At 45.1% G+C, this 20,336-nt stretch overlaps 8 protein-coding genes across 8 annotated transcripts; 2 read left to right on the plus strand and 6 right to left on the minus strand.

Annotated features, from left to right (window-relative positions):
- Positions 1–641: 641 nt before the first annotated feature.
- SAMD00019534_018980 (hypothetical protein) lies at positions 642–1,603 on the minus strand (the record flags this gene model as incomplete). The annotated part of the gene is made up of 4 exons (XM_012902489.1): positions 642–748; positions 824–1,060; positions 1,141–1,236; positions 1,315–1,603. 4 exons carry the CDS (start codon positions 1,601–1,603, stop codon positions 642–644), a joined length of 729 nt encoding a protein of 242 aa, XP_012757943.1.
- Positions 1,604–3,100: 1,497 nt separating this feature from the next.
- On the plus strand, positions 3,101–3,955 carry SAMD00019534_018990 (hypothetical protein; the record flags this gene model as incomplete). Its single annotated transcript, XM_012902490.1, has 2 exons — positions 3,101–3,131; positions 3,258–3,955. Coding segments are annotated over 2 exons (729 nt in total), but the record flags the coding sequence as incomplete, so codon positions are not given.
- A 1,378-nt stretch (positions 3,956–5,333) lies between these two features.
- SAMD00019534_019000 (hypothetical protein) lies at positions 5,334–7,497 on the plus strand (the record flags this gene model as incomplete). Its single annotated transcript, XM_012902491.1, has 4 exons — positions 5,334–5,804; positions 5,872–5,994; positions 6,078–7,118; positions 7,189–7,497. The coding sequence occupies 4 exons, from the start codon at positions 5,334–5,336 to the stop codon at positions 7,495–7,497; spliced, it is 1,944 nt and encodes a 647-aa protein (XP_012757945.1).
- Positions 7,498–7,832: 335 nt separating this feature from the next.
- Positions 7,833–8,327, minus strand: SAMD00019534_019010 (hypothetical protein; the record flags this gene model as incomplete). Its single annotated transcript, XM_012902492.1, has 1 exon — positions 7,833–8,327. One exon carries the CDS (start codon positions 8,325–8,327, stop codon positions 7,833–7,835), a length of 495 nt encoding a protein of 164 aa, XP_012757946.1.
- Positions 8,328–8,934: 607 nt separating this feature from the next.
- Positions 8,935–9,829, minus strand: SAMD00019534_019020 (hypothetical protein; the record flags this gene model as incomplete). Its single annotated transcript, XM_012902493.1, has 2 exons — positions 8,935–9,653; positions 9,772–9,829. The coding sequence occupies 2 exons, from the start codon at positions 9,827–9,829 to the stop codon at positions 8,935–8,937; spliced, it is 777 nt and encodes a 258-aa protein (XP_012757947.1).
- Positions 9,830–10,891: 1,062 nt separating this feature from the next.
- On the minus strand, positions 10,892–11,491 carry SAMD00019534_019030 (hypothetical protein; the record flags this gene model as incomplete). Its single annotated transcript, XM_012902494.1, has 1 exon — positions 10,892–11,491. One exon carries the CDS (start codon positions 11,489–11,491, stop codon positions 10,892–10,894), a length of 600 nt encoding a protein of 199 aa, XP_012757948.1.
- A 509-nt stretch (positions 11,492–12,000) lies between these two features.
- SAMD00019534_019040 (hypothetical protein) lies at positions 12,001–13,546 on the minus strand (the record flags this gene model as incomplete). The annotated part of the gene is made up of 2 exons (XM_012902495.1): positions 12,001–12,066; positions 12,212–13,546. 2 exons carry the CDS (start codon positions 13,544–13,546, stop codon positions 12,001–12,003), a joined length of 1,401 nt encoding a protein of 466 aa, XP_012757949.1.
- A 752-nt stretch (positions 13,547–14,298) lies between these two features.
- Positions 14,299–20,224, minus strand: SAMD00019534_019050 (hypothetical protein; the record flags this gene model as incomplete). The annotated part of the gene is made up of 4 exons (XM_012902496.1): positions 14,299–14,827; positions 14,889–17,225; positions 17,294–20,103; positions 20,210–20,224. 4 exons carry the CDS (start codon positions 20,222–20,224, stop codon positions 14,299–14,301), a joined length of 5,691 nt encoding a protein of 1,896 aa, XP_012757950.1.
- Between the last annotated feature and the right edge of the window lie 112 nt (positions 20,225–20,336).

A 20,336-nucleotide genomic window follows, 5' to 3' on the forward strand; every position in this document is an offset into this window, starting at 1 on the left:
GGAGTCCCTTTGGCTTGGCAAGTTGTATCACATCCATTGATAGATAGTAGTCTTACAACAAATGGCATTAGTGTACCTGTTACAATCTGGCTCAACCCACTTACACATATTGATAACAACAATGCCATTCCATTCCCGACCGAAGCTTGACGTACTCGTCATTGTATCATATCCCCATCAGGTTTGAGCAGGCATGCTCCGAACTGGAACGAACTAAATCACACACCCTCACACACACAATGATTCGTGTATCTCCCACACAGATACTCATCGGATGTCGTTGTATGGGTGGGTGAGGTCCGTAGTCTGTCAGACATGACTGACGACAGATGAATAGTCATACAACTCTCCGGAGTTCAGATCTGAGATAGGCTGGCTCAATGCATTGTTGCCATGGTGATGTTCAAGCAGGATCTGGACATTTGTTTGGATCTGTTTTATTCTAAAGTGCTGCTGGAATGATGATGATATTGTTGATGTGATTGATGTTGATTGATACGATAGTAATGCGGCTGTCTGCTGGTATTGATGTGACATGCATACTCTTGATATGATGCCATCCACAAATGTAAATAGTGGGGAATGGGTTTGGTGGAGTTGTGTGGAGATGGTATACGTTATTGTTGTTGATTGATTGTTGATTACAAGAGCTTGGGGAACTGGCGATTTGATATGTATCCTCCACGCAATGAAGACCTCACATTTGCTTCGAAGCTCTTGTTGTTGTCTATCATCAATTGTGCAGCCTCTGTTTGTTGTTATTGTCGTTAGGTTAATGTGTAAGTAGATAAATGAATGGATGATGACGATGATGTATACATACCCTTGTTCAAAGGATCATCTGGGTTGGGCTCCAAAAAGAGGGTCATGAGACCAAAGATGACGGTGCCAATGTTGAGCACTGGCATCCAGTCTTGCCTTAGAATGTTCAAACAAACATGACCTTCTAAATCAATGTTTGGATGATATACTAATGTGTCGCAGTGAACCTTGGGTGGATCGTATGGGTAGGTGTTTGGAATATTAATCGTAAACTTGAATGTAGCATTCTGATAGAGACCTATTGATTGATTGAATGATTGAATTATTGAATGAGTATGTCTTGTTTGATGTTCAAACATTGTTTCATTGATACTTTACCATCAGTTGGAGTAACGTCTAATGTGAAGTTAAGGATATCGTTGGTATCCTTGAAGTGGACCTTGCAACCAGGTGGCAGCTCCATCTCGTCGACGTCTGTGTATCACAGGTCATTCAAACATGTTAGTGAATTTGAACAACAATCAAACAATCAACATTGAATATACACAATACCTTTCTGAGCACGAAGCTCTGCTGGGTTGGCTCTCTTTCCTCCAGAGTTGAGGTCTGACGACTGCTTGGTCTTGAGTGAGAAGTAGCTCTCTTTGGACTTTTGTCTTCTGATCTCCTTCAAATCGTTGGAGTTCTGTCTCTTCATCTCTGTGACCTCTGTCTGTGATGATGGTGCAGTTGTTGAAGCTGCCGCTGATGTTGTCGTTGTCTCAGTTCCATTCGTTGGTGCTGCTGCAGCTGCTGCCTGCTGTTGTTGCTGCTTCTTCTGAAGCTCTTTGAGTCTGAACATGATGATGTTTTAGTTTATTCAAACTCCACTCCAATATTTATATATATATAAAGTGTATATTATATAAATAGTGTATAAATATACAAATAGATAGATAGATAGAATACAAATAAGTTTGGTTCGTATAATAAATGATGTATCAAAGTGAGGGGTTGTTGATTCATTCATCCCTTCAACTCATCTCCAGAATCATCAAAACAAGGAAAGGAATTTGAAAAAAATGAGTTTGTTGGTCAACACAACAAAAGATCATCCTGTTCTTCGAATCACTGTACTCCACTTTATATCTGTCATACATGTAATATATATCTATTCAAATAAACAGAGAAAGAGAACTTGTTTATAAATAATTAATTAATTAAACTTTACCAGGCTGTTCTATTCCAAGACTTGGAATACCTTGACAATGATTGAAGAAAGGGGCAAAGCTGCAACACACTTTAGATTGTCATTATTTGAAGTCATCATCAACAATTTTAATTTTAAATACAATTTTGATTGCATCAACACAGAGTGGTCTGACATGAACAAAGGACTGACTGCGTGATACAAAAACAATTCAGAACTCTGTTGTCTGTCAAACCACAAAAACAAAACTACTCAAACAGATAAACACATTATTCATTCTTATTATATATATTTACCTACATAGATAATTCTCTATTCGACATACAGGTATGCCTTTCATTCAATTCATTGTCATCGATATAAACACAATTGATCGTCTGTTGTCTTGCAACAAAAACAACATCAACAATAACAGTGGCGATAACAACAACACCAACAACAAACAGGTGCAAAATTAGTTCTTTCTATCTCACCGACTGACTGACTGATAGTTTAGATTAGAAGAGGAGGAGGAGATGATGATGTGTTGTTGATCATACATAGAATAGATAGCATTACATGTACATAGATACATACATTACAATAACGATTCGCAACAAGTAATCACACACACCTCAATCAGTCAGTCATTCAGTCATTCAGTCACCCATCTCACCATGTTGTTGTTGTATTAGTTGTTGATAATGTGGGTTTGCTCTGGGTGTGTGTGTGTTCAAACGAAGCACGACAACAGCAGCCATTCACACTCACTCATACACAAATATATACCAAAGATACACACAAACAAACAAATATATATATAATTACTAGTTGTTATATGTATATTTCACATATATGTTAGCATATATCGTATGTTGTTGGGTTCTTATCTTATCTTTGTTGTTCCTGTTGTTCTTTGTTGTTCCTTGTTGTTCCTTGTTGTTGTTGTTCATCCCCTTTCTACACAATATTAGTTCCTTTTCCCAGCAGGACGTGGATACTGACCAACTATATCATATTATAAATAGGATAGATAGAGAGATACTAGCTAGTGAGAGGATAGAGACAAACAGATAGATAGACAGATAGCTAGAGATAGATAGATTGCTTGGATAAAACAGGCAAATAGATAGAAACACACATTTTATAAGGTCGTGTCGATAGACATCAATGAACTACGAGATGCAACCTCAGGAGAATGGTACATATCAGACTACATCACGAACGACACACTCAGGCTCATAAACTAACGACTATAACGATCAAACAAACAATCAACTACTCATTATGATGATGGATGATGACGATTATTATATCGAATTTATAGATTTATACGATGGCTCTGACCGATGGAGCTTCCGATCTTTAGAGGAACTACCCGATGTTCCAGAGATTAAGAGATCAATCAAGATATATCCAAGTGGAAAGAGCACAGGAACAATACTGAAAGTACCTGTTAAACAAGCTAGTAGACCAGTGTCGATGGCCCCGATGCCACCAACACCAACGCGACCAGTATCGATGGCACCTCAGCAAGGAGCTCCACCCAGACCACCTGCCCACACACCACCGGGCACCACACCACCTCGACCACCCGCCCCAACTCCAGGCGCTACTCCAACTCGTCCACCAGTGCCAACTGGCGTTCCACCTAGACCTCCCGCACCAACACCAGGCGGACCACCCCGTCCACCCGTGCCAACCGGAGCACCCCGTCCCACACCCGGCGCACCACCAACGCCTGGTGGACCGCGTCCGACTCCACCCGTGCCAGGCGCCACTCGTCCCAACCCACCAGTGCCAGGCGGACCACGTCCGAACCCACCAGTGCCAGGCGGCGCCGCTCCACCAAAGCCCGAGCGACCAATGTCGCGCCCGCCCGGTCCACCCGTCCCAGCAGGCGGCGGCGCTAAACTGCCTCCTCGTCCAACAAATATGGCACCAGGCGGCGCACCCAATGGTGTTCCCAATGGCGGAGCACCTCCACCCAAGCCAGGTCGTCCAACTCCACCACTGCCACCGCGCTAATCATCACTCAACATTCTATATAGGCAGATAATATTTTTAGTAGCAGGTTGTCGACATCAGGCGAAATAACACTATAGTGATGCTGCAACAACATCATCATCAATCAGTATAATCGACCAAATTCGATTGAACAGCAACACAAACATACAATCACATTCAATCAATCTCCAAATAATGTACACTAGGTTAACAAATTATCGATATCACTATCTCTCACTCACTCTCTCCAATCAATCACGCTCCTTCACTCGCCTCTTCTCCAGCGCTCCTCCACCTCCACACAATCCATCATTCAACCAATCAACCAATCATTCAATCTCAAATCTCTCCATCCCATTATTACCGAGCTTTGACTGACAGGAAACTCGTTCGAATCTCGATCCATGGCAATGAAACGCCCCTAAAACATCATCAACTTCACCCACACACCTCCGACCATTCACATCCAATCGTCCCAATCATACATTCAAACAATAAACCCAACAACAACAAAGTACTTCACTGGTTCTCCAGTTAATATTTAAACTTTATATAGATATATATGTTGTCTCAATATGATCTGATACTCTGCCAACTATTACTACTATGATGATGTCCAAGTTGATGTCATTAGTATTGGCATAACGCTCAAACCATCCACGCAATAACATAAACACACACCACCAGACATTGTTCAGAAGATTAAACAGAGCTGTTGGAGCCAGAGCGAGGGGGTGTCGGAGCGGGTGGGGGTAAAAATCTGTGTGTCAATCTACGCTGCACTCCATCTTTGCAGAAATTGGAAAGTGAGTGGGGAGAGTGAGGTAAGCTCAGTGAGTGGCGGCATTGGGAAAAGTTAGCAGGTGACTGAGAGGTTGTTGGAACTTGAGATACATTTGTACAAAGGTATAGAGATAGAGAAGTACTATAGTTATCAATCATTTCATTCAATCAATCAATAAGTGTTCATTCATACATTTCATACATTCAATCAATTAAACTTAAGTAGTGTTAACACATGTAGACTTGGATAAGTGACGACAAGTTAACAACAGCAGCAGCAGCAACAACAGCAATAGTAGTAGCGAGCGCATGTATATAGTTTGTGTATATATTGTATAAAGTAACATCAACAACAACAAGAATAACAAGAACAACAGACCGGAAAATCAATCAACCAAACAGTATATGTATGTCAATTCATTGATTGAATGATTGTATGATTGAATCATTGTCCATTAACTAACTCCAATCATATATATGATGTAGAGATATCAATATTAACAAACCACCAGGAGATAGAATGAGAGAGAAGAGTAAACCATTGAGGAGTCTGACAGTGGACTCCAATCAGAATAGTTTGGGCGTGACAACTGTCACACTTATACATGGATGTATGGTTGCCAGTGATGAGAGCGCAAGATCATCGTCGGCTGGCAGTGATGCCGACTGCGAGATGGACGTCGAACAGAATATCCCGTCCATATTCTTCCAGCAGTTGATTATCCAACAGCACAACAAACAGAAGAAGAAGGCAGCATCCGAACAGCAGCAGCTTCAGCAACAGCAACAGCTGCTCCAATCAATTGCCAAGAACAAGCGTCGGTCCACCAGTGCCCGAGCAGAGAGGGAGAAGGAGAAGGAGGGTGGCAAGGCCGCCGAGGACTCATCCGAGAGGTCCGATCATCATACTTCCGAGATGGAGGATGATGAAAAGTCACTTGGCGAGGAGTCCATGCAGGAGGATGAGCCTCGGCCCGTGGCCAGCAGTTCCTATCTTCGAAGCAGGAAGCGGCAGGCTGCACAGCCAGTGTCCGCCGCCACTACCAACGCCGCTCCCATCACTGAACCAGAGTCCAGTTCTGATGTAAGTTTATCTGTTTGAGTGTATGGAGTTAGATGGACTTATTATTAATTGACCGCCGACATCATAGAATAAGGAAGAGGACAAGGGTGAGGAGCAGACTCTAAGCTCCATACAGAGATACATCATTAGAGCATTGAGAGCGCATAGTGGAGCTGCCCATCTATCGACCATTCAGGAGTTCATGTCAGATGTAAGTCCTAAAAGACACAGGTTGAATCCAGAAAGAATGAATATGATATGCTAACATTGTTCATTCCAAACTCAAATCTACAGAAATGGAACAAATTGAGGAAGCGTGATGGAACAAAGTATACTTACGATCACAAACGAGTGATTGCTGCAACATTGTCCAATGCATCCTCTGCGAGTCAATTGTTCCATCGTGATCATGAGAGGGAGGGTTGGTGGATGCTTGGTCCTCGTGGAAAGTCTATCGAGCTGGAAGAGTCTGATGAGGATTTGGACGATGACGAGGACAACAACAATGACAAGTCGGTGGCAGAGGATGGTGGCGCCACTGAAGAGACTGCCGAGCAAGAGGTCAAGCAGGAGACAAGTGTTACATCAACGACAACCACATCAACTGCGGCCAAACACTCGTCGCCACTAATCATGAAGATACAAATCCAACCTCTGAGCCGAAAGAAACGAACGTCCACAAGCACCAGTCCACCAGTACCTGTCAAGTCACAGAATGAGGACGTTTCGGTTGTCTCCCCACCCGACACACCACCCATCAAGACTGATGAGAGCAAGGGCGACAACAATGGCACCACTGTGGCCAACAGCAGTACCAGCACCACGAATGGTGTCAGCAGCTTCACATCCCTGCGACGAAAGTTTGGAAGGAAGCGCAAGCAATCCAATGGAGATGATGCGGATGGCAGTGCTGCCGTCCAACCAGGTGATACCAATGCAGAGCCAACCGAAGACAAGGCCGTTGCCGAGACCACCATCACACCCATGAAGACAGAGAGCGACACCGAGTCCAAGACGACGGTCGCCTCTTCAAACACAAAGAAGAGCAAAGTGTCACCAAAGATTGAGAGCACAAAGAGACCGATACGCTCAACGAGAAGGAAACCACTCGATGAGGCAAAGGGAGGTGATGACGGGGATGACGAAAACAAGTCTCAATCGGACCAATCAAATGACGAGGCAACCATGTCTGACGAGGAGGACAGTTCATCTTCGGACAACGAGTTGTTTGAAGGACCATCCTCCCCAACGCATATCCTAGATCTGGCGGCCATGGCACTCCAAGAGAATGGTGGTTCATGCTCACTACAGAATATTGCCCAATATATCGATAATGTAAGTTTATTGATTGATTGGTTGAGTAATCTTTGGTCAAGTCCAACTAATCATCCTTACGCGTAATCAGTTCTTCACAACATTCCACTGCACGATCAATACAAACGAGAAGATCACAAAGGTCAAGAGCTCTCAGGCACTTCCAAAGCTTGAGGACATGTATATATTAGAGTTGATCGAGCGAGGCATGGGAGAATATCCATCAAGATTCCATCGCGACAGCACCCAGCAAAATCGTTGGCACATTGCCAAGAATGCACTGCATACTGCGCGCACCAGTCGTAATCTATCATCGGCAACGGCACTATCTCGCAAGTACACCAAGAATCCAGCAAGGTCCACAGCAGCATCATCATCCCTGGTCAGGATTGGCAAGTAGTAGTCCTGTCTATCTTCGTGTATGTCTATCTGACCATCATCGCATCTCCGGATGGATAATGTAATCTACGCTTGACCCTACACCTGTAACACATTGAGAGATTGAATAAACTCTCTAAACGAACAATATATCTGAACCAAGTTCATAGAAGAGGAGGGAGTGGATGACAATCTTCTTGGCCATCCACAGTAGTGATTGGTCGCGTTGGTAAGCGATCGTGGTGATTGTTTGGATACGATTGTTAACTTAATTTATCTCTTTGGAATAACAAAGGGGTAGAGGGACAATAAGAATGATTGAAATTAAATATCAGGAGGAACATTTATTAATGTTGTTTACCAAGCATGGACATGTTGACCAATGAAAGTGTTTGGTTGGTAGAGGCCACCTGCAAACTGAGCTTGTGGGAAATTGTTGTAGAGCTGGGGCTGGTTCTGGAGTTGTCTGAGTTCCTGCTGCTGATTACGGAGGTTGGAGATGTTCTGAGCGATGTCATTGATCTGGCGCTGGACAGCAGCCTTTCTAACCTGGAAGTTGGCTAGAGCGGTGGCATCATTACCCTGTGGCTGCTGGGAGATTGACTGTTGGAGACTCTGCGACTCTTGGTTGCAACGGTTGATTTGATTCTCAATCTGGTTGACCTGGGCCTCAAAGTAGGCTCTCCTTTGGTCCTGAGCCTGCTGTTGGAGCTGTTGGTAATATTGTTGGTTGTTTTGGTTGTACAATGGAGCATTGTTGTAGAATTGGTTTTGTTGGATACCAAAGTGAGGGTCGTAGTAACCACCGATTGGTGGGCTTTGAATGAAGTGACAGGATGCAACTGCAACCATTGCAACGAGAAGGATAAGCTTGGGAATGAAAGTCATTATTATTAAAGTATTGATACTGGGATTAATTAATTAGAGAGTATAGTAATGTAAATTTGTAGTTGTAATGTTACTGGATCTTCAGATTGTAGTATTGTTGATGATATTAATTGAGTGATTGTTTATGTTGTTTAAATACTTGTTCAATTGACCAAGAGTCGAAAGGAATATGTTCCATGGTCTTTTTAATCAACTATAATTTGTAAACTAGAGAGTATAGGTCCCAAGTATTGGGCAACATCACATTGATCTAGTCTATTTTAGTTCATGTCCAAAGTTGTAATGTGGAGTCATTCACTGATGTCCAATCATTTGACAATTAATCATTGATTGATTAATTGAATGAAGAACATCATCATCGTCATCAACACGAATAAGGTGAGTGATCAAATGATGTGATCAGATCAGATCAGACTTCAGTGTTATGATTGAACACAAATATTTGTAAATCGTTATCACTCGACTGATTGGTATAATAATATTTATTTTATTATAACCATTGACCAATAAACAATGAATTATTATGGAAGTAATACTATTATTATTATTATTAAATAATTGTTTATTATTATTAAAGTTGCACAGCAATTGATGGAAGTTTGATCAATGGAGAGATGGTAACTGGAATATTGGACAGAGTTTGGATGTCATTTTGAGCCAACTTGATTGGTAATGTGATTGTGTCGGCACCGTCCATCGTAGATGATAGCCAAAGGAATGACGGCAATTGGTTTGGTATTCCAGTGATCACTATCCAACGTCCATCCACCTCCTCGTCATCGTCATCATCCGAGACCTCACTCAGAAGATTCCTTAGTTGATCATTATACAATAATACATTAGCATTCGCCATGTTATGTTGTATACTATTATTATTACTATTAAGATGATTATTATTATTATTGGGGTCGATACTCATACTATTACTACTATTGTTGCTGCTGTTAATGTTGTGACTATGTTGATGTGTTGAGTTGTCAACAACTTGATTAACTATCAGTGGTGCAGTGATGAGAGCATAGATGTCGATGTAGTTCTTGATAATGAATGATTCAAAGTAGGTGATATCATTGAGTGGATTGGCAGACAGGTAGAGACTGTGCTGTATGATGATCTGTGATGAAGGGTCCACTCGTTTCAGTGTAAACACAGTGATGCCTTGAAATGTATTGCTGATCCTCGATCGTGACTGATGTATTGTATAGAATCCTGGTGGATTGGCTGCATTCCTATCTCTCAAATACCTAATGAACCTGTTTGCTATCACTACTGGTACCTGTACACCAAACACTTTGTTGTTGTTTGATGTAGTTCATTCATTCATTCATTCAATCAGAGATGTAAGAATCATGCTATGTCATGTCTTGTCATGTCATCACATCATAATGCATGTTTGCATGATACATACGATTTGTCTTTAAGTTATATACAGATTGATAAGGTGCATTCTGCTTTGAAACGAGCATTGTATGACATAGTAAGTGTGGACATGCTGAATCCAGAGTCTGTTGTTCACTCGTTGGTAAGTTTACAGATTCATAAACATTGTTGCAATGAGGACATGTAAATGTATCCATTAAAATACTAGTGTTGTATATGTATATTTCTTTAAAGTTTGACTTGTCTCTATTATCTCAATAGTTTCATTCATTCTGAAAAACACACCCGATTTTTGGTTAAAGTAGTTATTGAGTTAATTCGCAGCAACCCCATTAGACGTGAATCAAACAAGCAATCAATCATTCCTTTAATCAATACCTGGACTGCTGTTCAAACAAAGACCAGCCAGAGCACCTTCCTAAACACGGCTCCATAATGGAATGCCCAGTCGATATACTGAACAGGTTCTACTCCTTCCCACCGGTAGCCACCACTTCTCAAACAGTGCTCAGAAGTGTGACATCAATGTCAATCAGTACTGCAGCTCTTTGACGGTCTGGTTGTTGTGTATTACATCAAGCCAAACTCACACTCTGATCTCAAATTCATCAGTGAGGAGGTCTACTATCGTCTCCTATAAGCCAATAGTGATCACCAGGGTACATTGTGCATTGCTTCAAACTCTGTTTCTCCTACAACACAGACGATGTCTACGAGATGTCGAACCTATCGTCGTGCAAGTCTCTCTTCATCACCCCACCTAGAGTTGCGCCTATCTGGAAAGCGAGCTTCCCACCTATTCCTTGGCTACGTACTCTCTTTGTTGTGACCAACCAAACGACCAATCAACATTCTTTACAGTAGACTACCGTGGTTTCGCCTTATTCAACAAATGATTGATGATTGTATCGATTTATTTCTAGTCAGCACAACCGTTTTTGGTTCGGAAAAGTTAAAACGCAACACACCAACCAAGGGAATGACTGATCAGAGATTGGACCTTGGATACACAAATTGAACTTGATGCTGGTGTTGCAAACAAATATATAATTGATTGGATATTCAACCATTAACCAACTCAACTGGTTGGTTTCTCATGTTCGAGTTGGTGATGACCACATATATGTATTTATTTGGAATGCACCATCCTAGTAGATTACCCAGTTCTGGGAAGGATTGGTCTGATCGCAATATACCCAATATGGCAAGTTGTTGAGTAATTTGAGACAGCTATCTGTAACTGCATCATAGATGCTGACCCCATTTAGAGGAGCATTGGGATACACTATAATGTTCGGGATGTGATTTGTCCCAACAATAGCAACAGTACCATTCGTGCCACTGGATTGTAATTGTAGATAGTTGGTGCTGGCACTGAGAATAAGGTTCTGGAAGATGTTCCACCGTTGGTAGATGCTTGCACTGTCACATGCTATGACAGAGACAGTGCCTCCGTTGGGGAATGTCAAACATAGCTGCGTACTTCCACCATTTGCAAGTTGGATTTGCTTGTTAGGCATAAAGCTAGGAGAGAGTGACAAGAAGTCGAGATCCCAGACAGAGCCAATGCTTTGGCACGGCGCAAAGATGAGAGTTCCTGCTCCATTGTCCTTGAGACATTTCATGCTAACAGATTCTTGGATCTGGAACAGGGTAACTCCGTTTCCAGGATATGAGGGAATAAAGTTGAACTGTGATGGTATCGATCCAGCTGGAGTAAGCACAGCTTTGCTACTAGCTGTATCCATACTGAGACTTTGAAGAGTGGCTGGATTGTACAGCCTTCCAGCGGCGGGGACTGAGCCATACTGTGTTCCAAATGGTGTAACTGACCATTGAAACCACGGGAGTCCCCATTGGCAAGGCTGATAGATAAGGGGTCCAAGAGGAGAACTTCCATTAACCGGAATTGTAACTCCAAAACATAGCCAGGTGTTGGGATTCTGAATAACCGCAGCGCTTTGATTGGGGTAAAGACCAATGTCATTGAAGACTGGTGCGATTCCAGTTGCATATTGTCTTCCTTGATTTGGTGAAGGGATGGTAAATCCAGAGAGTGCTTGACCAGTAATGCCGTAGGAGACCCTCGAGCAGGCATTAGGATCAATAAGAAGATTAACGTTGTTCGGGTTGACATAAATGGGAGGTCCGCTAGCAAAGTAGATGTCGAAACCTGTTATGAGGGTGTCATATAAATCAGAAAAACTATTAGTCGTGATATCCCAAGAGTAAATGTTGAAAGATATGATTGGTGAATTCACAGCAACGGTCTTGGAATACACAACTTGACTTGATGTTCCACCTTGAGGAATGATGAAGGTGGCTCCAGATATGTCAGTCATAGTGATTTGACACAAAACTGAAGGAGGACGCAGATTATTCTCATTCTTAGGTGGACTTGTGAAGTCGAGAATCAAAGAAGCAAGTGGATATTGGAGATAGTTTGAAGGGAATGATCCAGGCATTACCATATTTGCTCCATATTGTGGTGGTTGTGAACTTGAAGAAAAGCTCACGCCTCCAATTGCCGAGGAAGTGATAAAGCCAGGGAGAGGATCAATATCGGCGCCGTTTGGATTAGCCGTGAGACTGTACTTTGCCCAATTGCTTGAAAAGAATAGGACATTCGATTGCTGGAAGGAGAGAGCATTGCTGAACGCATTCCATTGATCATAAGCGTTGGACTTATAATTAAAGTCTCCAGTGTATGAAACTTGAAAGGTATTGGCGTTGTAGAAAGAGATGGTGCCATTAACATATGATGAATAGCTTTGAATCTTGGTATCCAATTGGTTACTGAACCAATCGATCATGTTCTGCGGCAAACCAAAGCTTGGTCCATAGAGAGCGGCATCTCTGAGGATAGAGAGTTGGATACCACCATATTGAGCAAAGATAGGAAGTAGGAGATAACTATAGGCGGGGTTCTGGTAGACTGATTCTTGGGCCGCAACCACAGCCAGACACGATGTGAGGATACTGGCCTTGTAGCTTGAAGATACATTGCAACTGGTCATCGCAGGTGCGTAGTACGATTGAATGAGATTTGCCAAACCCTGGAGATTGGAGTTGACTAGGGCGTAGACACTGTCATCAATGTCCTGGCTGACGATCTTCTGCGCCTCCTGAAGCATTTGGGAGTACATTTTTGCAAGTTCCATCTTTTTTTCGATGGCTATGGTGAGTCCGAGGACTGATGAGACTGTAGATAGAAGGCCAGATGAGAGGGGAAGGTTAAATCGAGATATAGTCTGGGTTGGGTCACCCCTCTCAAGGACTCCATAAAATCCCTTCTTTACAAGGGATCCCTCTGACCATGTAGTCAGTGGATTGCCTGGGTCGACGACAAAAAATGGAGTCGCTAAACGAAGGCCTGCCGCGCCTAAACCAAGAACATTCTGGGCCAGTGATTGGTCGGCATAGCTCTTTGGAGATGGAGGAGATAGAACACTTCCAAGATTGGGGTTGGAATTCAATGAACCTTGGGTGTTGATCGTTTGGGCCGAGTTGGATGAAGAGCATGTCGCTAGCATCCAGTTGTAACCTGATGGGGACATGGGAGAAATCGTGACGCACTGACCAGGGTTCTGACCACCTGTTCCAACTGATTTGAGCTGACTTCCGGCACGTGACCACTGTTGGTTGGGATTAGGTGAATGCTGTGGATACCCATTGTTGCAGGGAACACCGGAGAGGGTAGAAGTTATGATATCCAAGCAAAGACCGGAGGCATCATTGATAAGGAGGTCGCCATTAGGGGTCCACAACTGAGCTATATTAGAGCTATCGCAAGGTGCTGCCATCACAGGAGCGAGTGGCCATGGAGGTGATTGCAAACATTGTCCAGTTGAAGGATTGGATAATTGTTGTCCTGACACCGTGGCTTGGCCTTGACAGAGTTGGGAGGTGAAAGCTAACAGGGATAGAGTTGTGATGATGTATATGTTAAACATTATTGTAACTATAACTATTACTTGGAGAGAGATAATCAAGAATGAATCACGACAACTTGCTTCGAATAAGCTACTATCAGACAGAACGAGCAAATCAAAACTTTCCCTCATTTCCCTCATTTCCCTCATTTCCGCTTCTGATTTTCTTCATCTTCAGACCCCCTAATGGGCGCACTTCCTACTCCTACTTGTTAACAAGCTAATAAAGCATAAAGTAATAGTTTGTTTAGTCCTGACATTATTATATCTATTTGTAGTTGTATACATATCTTTGTATCAATTCTGTGATGCAAGCACTAAAGGGATTTGATCCTATTGGGAGGAAATGTAATAGAAATTTTATAACTTATCCTTTAGCATTGATAATATTGGCATTTATTCCAACTCTTGGATCGATATACTTTGCTAATGAGGATTGTAAGAGAATGAATAAGGAACATGGATTTGATTGAACAATAAAAGGTAAGTAAGTAATAATAATAATAATAATAATAATATTAATATTAATCTCTTGTCTTCAAAGTATCATTCTGTCAAATAAAAAAGATTAAATAAGTTAGGATGTTTGTTCGAACCAAACAACTTCAATAAGTTTACTACTACTACTTTGTTGTAAAGAAATTGTTGTAGTCCATCGAATAGTCCTCGTTCGCTTCGTTCAGGATATTGACAATACGGTTGTCCAGTTTGAAGTTGGGTGGGGTGGCCTGTTGGTTGGGCATCTGGAGGTCGCTGTCCTCCATGATTACTCCAATCAGTCCGCCAACTGTGCCGTTTACATTGCCAGCAGTGGTAGTCGTACCAAATTGATGAAGATGATGGCCATTGTTGTTGTTAGGGATGGCGTTGTAAAAGTTGTTGATGTTGGTATGGCTCTTCTTTACAGGTGTGAACATATCGGTTTGTTGCACTTTGTCAAAGTATGATGTGATACTGTCTTTGGCATTGTGTGCGGCACTGCCAGGTGTGATGTTGTTGTTGCTAGATCGTATGGCACCAGTGGTGTTGCTGCTGCTTCCGCTATGATATCCTCCAGTTGATCCCTTTGAAGACTTGAGGTATGCTCTCTGTAGCAGTTTGTGGTCCTGGAAGGACTCGTCGTCAGAGTCATGAATTGGTGCTATCAATTCACTTGAATGGAGTGGGTTAGTTATTTGATTGATCAATCTCTTTGGCTTTGGATTATACATACTTGTCGTCAAGACTCTTGAGTGCATTGGATATGGATGCAGGTGAGAAGCCATGCCTCTTCTTGGACCTCTTGGCAACTCGTCTGAACAGTTGTTCATCGTCATCAGAGTCAAACTCCAAATCGCCATCCTTGTCGTCATGTAGCAGGAAGTCCAGGATGGACTTTTGGTTCTTGTTCTTTGCCAATGAGGGAGTGGAAGTGAAAGTGGAGGTGGAGCTACGACTGGTCTTGTGGCTGTTGCCCGACATGCTGAGGGCGCTGGTGCTGCTGGACATGGCACCCTGTGAGTCGTGCAGTCCATTGAATCGATGTAGTCCTTGACCATTGTGGTGGTTTGATCCACTGTAGCTTGATCTGAGAGGTACGCATGTCGGACTGTTCCTCGTGACGAAGCTGCTGAGCGTTTGGCTGAGGTTGCTGTGCAGGGACTGTGCCTTGGTCCTCTGGTTGTTGATGTACTCGACGACAAGCTCCACACGGGAGTTCAGGAACTTGTCTCGGGGCATGTTGAGCACTTCGACAACATTCTCCTTTCGCTTGCGCTTCTCTGCGATGGCAGGGTCATCGTTGTTGTCGTTGTCATCGTCGTTGAGACCCTTCTGCTGCAACAATGTCTTGTAGATAGAGTAGAATGGCAGTGACTCATCACGACATATCTCCTCGAACTGGCCATAGCCGTGCTTGGACACGCCCTCGACCAGCGCCAGATCATGGACATTCTTCTGGTACCACGAGGGGAAGCAGCTGGGCGACGGCACGTGCTCTAGCAGTGCGGGGATGTTGTCGCGATCGGTGCCAAGTGTGTTCCTGAGCTTCTTCAGGAAATGGATACGACCAAGGAGTCGCTTGCACTGGGATGGCGTGAGCTCAAGGTCATCCTCTGCGTTGTCTTTGTTCGGGGCGTTGAGGTACTCTTGACACTTGGCCATCAGACCCTTGTAGTATCGCTCGATCAGGTCCGACGACTTTTTCTTGAGGCTGGCCTTCTCCTTGATCAGGTCCCACGAATGCTCCTCGCCCTCGCCCATCTCTATCAGGCCATAGATGACGATGTTCTTGTAAAAGTCGCTGCGCTCACGCTTTGTCCAGTCGGCCTTGTAGTCCGTCTGACGCTTCTCCACACGTTTCTTCTCCTTGTCGCGCTTCTTCTTGTCCTTCTTGTCCTTCTGCCTCTTCTTCTTGTAGATGTCCAGTGTACGCAGTATTCTTTTCAGACGATGCGACAGGATCTTGGCAGAGGGCCAGACGCGTGTGATGGGTGTCGAGGCCTCGCCGCCGCCACATGAAGATGTAGTGTCCATTGGTGTGCTGTCGGCCACAGCGGCCGCTGCCGCTGTTGATGAATCGGCCGTTGTAAACTTGTACTTGTGATAGCACAACAGTTTGTCCTGGCGGATCTGGTCGTACTCGCCAAAGCCGCTCCTGTAGGTTCCGATGAGCAGGTCGTGGTCCTCCTTGAATCGCCACCAGTCGTTGGGTGTGTCGCTCATCTCGCCAATGAGCTCCACCACCTTGTCGTAGCCAACGCGCAGCATCTTGGCCAGCTCTGCCATGTTGCTCAGCTTGTTCTCAATCTTTTTGGAGTTTCTCGTCAGGTACTCCTTGAACTTTGTGTCGTTGAGGCTTGGGTCATTGATGAACTGATTGGTCGCGCTGCTGCTGGTGGTAGTGGTAGTGGTGGTGGTAGATGAGTCCACTTCCATGTCGGCAGGTGGTGGCACCTTGTTGTACAGCTCAAACACAGCAGGCTCAAGATGATCGACCAGTGCATTGTATGGTTTGAACGGTGACTTGGATTCTTTGGAGTCTTCAGAGTCCTTGGCCATGGAGATGCCAAGCGCCTTGGAGAGGAATGCCTCTCCGTACTGACGGACTTGGTCAACAGTCCATCGATCGAGGTTAGCCATTGCTTTGATCAGTGCCCATCGGCCACTGCCAAATACATAGAGGGCAGACTTGAAGTTGCCTCGCTCGCGATGAGTCCAGCCGCCGCTGGAACTCGTGTCCTTGTCCTCATCCTCCTCCAGGTCCTCCTCAGACTGCTGCTCCTCGTCCGATGAGATCTCCACATCGTCACGTCCAAAGCGCTGTACATTCTTCCTCTTGCGTGGCAGTATATCGTACTCGTTGATTGTCTCCAGCTCGGGCTGGAGCTTGTCCCAAAAGTTGGGATCATTGACATCAATGTGTGGCACTGAGCTTGATGAGCAGAAGCTTGCCGTCGAGAAGTTCGACACCAAAGGATCGACCACCGACTCCTGCTTCACCACCACCGATCGATCAAGGATCTTATCAATGTCCTCCTCATAGAATTTCTCGCTTGCATTGTCGTCGTCCCTAAGTAAGAGTGAGTTGAATGTTAGTGTATGAGGATGTTTGAGTGGTATGTCTCCTAACTAACGTACTTGATAGCATATACACCATACTTCAACAAAGAGTCGATTGTGTCTTTGTCTGGTACCTCTTCTTTGGTCGTGGCTGTTGTCGATGAAGTGTTGGTTGTGGTCATCTTGGTGAGGACGGCACGATCGAGACCGAGCTTCTTGGATGCTCGATCAAACATGATACGCTCATAAGTGTTGCGCGTGACCAGACGGTAGACCTTGACCATCTTGTCCTGTCCAATACGATGACATCTGGCCTGTGCCTGTAGATCGTTCTGTGGGTTCCAGTCACTGTCAAAGATGATCACAGTGTCTGCCGCAGTCAGATTGATACCAATGCCACCGGCACGCGTGCACAGCAGGAACACGAATCGATCAGAGTCGGGCGCGGAGAACCTGTCGATGGCAGCCTGTCGCTCGTCGCCCTTGACGCCACCATCGATACGCTCGTGCAGATATCCTCTGAACGTCAGGTAGTCGTCGAGGATGTCGAGGACGGCCACCATCTGGGAGAAGATCAGCACCTTGTGGTTGCCCTGCTTGAGCTTGGGCAGCAGCTTGTCGATCAGGACCAGCTTGCCGCTGGCCTGTATCAGCTTGAGATAGACGTCGTCCGAGTTCTTCTTCAGCATCGATGTCTCAGAGTCCTCGACGCCCTTGATCAGGTAGGGGTGGTTGCAGCACTTGCGCAGCTCCATCATGATGTTAAGCAGCGAGGGACCGGAGTTCTTGCCGCCCTTCCTCAGGAAGGTGAAGTTCCTCTCGTAGATCGCACGGTAGTATTTCTTCTGTACAGTGGTGAGCTCCACCTCGACGATGGTTTCCTCCTTGGGCGCGATGGACTTCTCGACGTTCTCCTTCATACGTCGCAGGATGTATGGCTTGAGCACCTCTTGCAGACTGGCCACCTGCTCGGCCTCCTTCAGGTCGCCATAGTCGGCAAGGAACGAGTCCAGCGAGGTGAAGTGTGCAGGGTCCATAAAGTTGAGCAGCGACCACAGCTCCTGTGTGTTGTTCTGCAGCGGTGTGCCCGTGAGCAGCAGCAGGTGGTCGTACTTGTAGGTGCGCAGCTCGGTGGTCAGCTTGCACGACTTGTTCTTGAGACGGTGCGCCTCGTCGATGACCAGGTAGCGCCAGTGTATCTTGGAGAGGAATGAGCGATCGCTGATCACCATCTCGTATGTGGTGATGAGCGTGTGGAACTTGGTGACGTTGGTGGGCTTGCCCTTCTTGTCGGTGTAGTAGAATTCGTAGTCGCGGATGATGGGACGTGCCTGGCCATGGTCGTGGTAGACCACCACACGCTGATCGGTCCACGACTCAAACTCGCGACGCCAATGCTGGATGGTGGTGAGTGGCGCCACGCAAAGGAATGGCCCGCGAATACCATGCCTTTTCCTGAGCGTCTCGATGATTGAGACGGACTGCACAGTCTTGCCGAGACCCATCTCATCGCCTAGGATCGAGTTGCGCTTGTGATGCCAGCAGTACGTCAGCCAGTTCAGGCCCTGGATTTGGTAGGGACGCAGCTGACGGCCCTTCTTGAAGAAGTCTGGACTCTCCTTGACCTCCTTCCAGTCGGAGGGGGCGGGTCGCGGACGAATTGCCAGCTGTGACTGAGCGGGCATGTTGATAAAGTCGTCGTAGGCGGCGACAGCTGCGTCGTCGTCAATGTCCTCGTCGTTCTCCCATGTGCAGTTGACGTAACTCAGTCCGCGCCACTTGATAAAGTATTCCACGCCATTGTCGCCATTGTCCTTCTTGTCGAGTATCTTCTCGATCTTCATGAACTGCTTGTAGGCGTCCTCGGCCTTGGAGCGCAGACGCGTGTACTCAGAGTCGTCGTTGTCCTGCAGCGACTGCCAACGCTGCAGACGAGCCTTGGCACTCTTGGTCGTGTTGAGCAGACGAGATGATTCGACCCAGGTGCAATGAATGTAGGCCAAATCGCGCCACTTGACATACACCTCCTCCACCTCGGTGCCGTCCTCCTTTGTGATCGTTCGCTGATCGATGACCTTCTCGATCGTGAACTCTAGATTCAGTCGATCCTCAATCTCCATGTCTCTGAGATCAGTGCCATCAGTATCGTTGTCCTCGTCCTCTTCTTCCTCGTCAAATTCCTCCTCCTCGTCCGCTTCCTCGCCATCCTCTTGGTCCTCTGCATCGACATCCTCGTGTACCTTCTCATGTTCGCTCTCATCATCGTCCTCCTGCACCTCGTCCACATCATCGTCATTGTCTTCCTCTGATTCCTCCGACTCGGACACGATCTTCTTTGGTGGACGTCCTCTCTTTGCGGCTGATGGTGCTGGTTTCAAGCGCCCTTTAGATGGCGGTGGCGGGGGTGGTTTCGCGGTGACCTTTGTCTGCTGTTTTGGAGGTCTGCCCTTCTTCTTTTGCTGCTTTTGATCGATTGCTTTTGAAGAGGCTACAACAGTCCTTGTTGATCCTCCTCGTCTTGACTTTGAAGGTGCCTCCTCCTCTTCCTCCTCATCGTACTCTTCCTCCTCTTCTTCATCATCATCTTCGTTATCTTCATCTTCATTGTTGTTGTTGTTATTATTGTCATCATCTGATCCAGCACTATCTTGTTCTTCATCTTGCTCATCATTATTATCACTGTTGTCTTCTTGGTCGTCATCATCTTCATTGTCGTCATCATCATCGTCGTGTCTTGACCTTGCAGCAGTCCTCTTTGTGCTCGCACTATATATATCTGGCTTCTTCACTGTTCGTCTGGTTGAGGCGCCCATCAACAGCTGCTCTTCACCCTTCCACAATCCTGTGAAAATGGTTTGTTTCGTAGACCTTCTGGCCTTCTGTGATGTCTGTTTGATTGATTGATTGATTGGTGTAATATAGTGTGTGAGTGTGATGTTTGGGTCGGGGCTTGATGACGTCACGTCACGTGAATGTCCTGATCAGACTTCATACCTCTATCGGTTCCATCATTGGTCCATTCAATTGTTATACTTATGGTAATATTGTCACACAAGTATGGTAATGAATTCAATCTCTCTCTATTTGATATCTAAACTGTGTTATGTATATTTGGATTATC

Source organism: Acytostelium subglobosum (genome assembly GCF_000787575.1).
Source record: "Acytostelium subglobosum LB1 DNA, scaffold: scaffold3, whole genome shotgun sequence".
NCBI classification, from domain to species: Eukaryota; Evosea; class Eumycetozoa; order Acytosteliales; family Acytosteliaceae; genus Acytostelium; species Acytostelium subglobosum.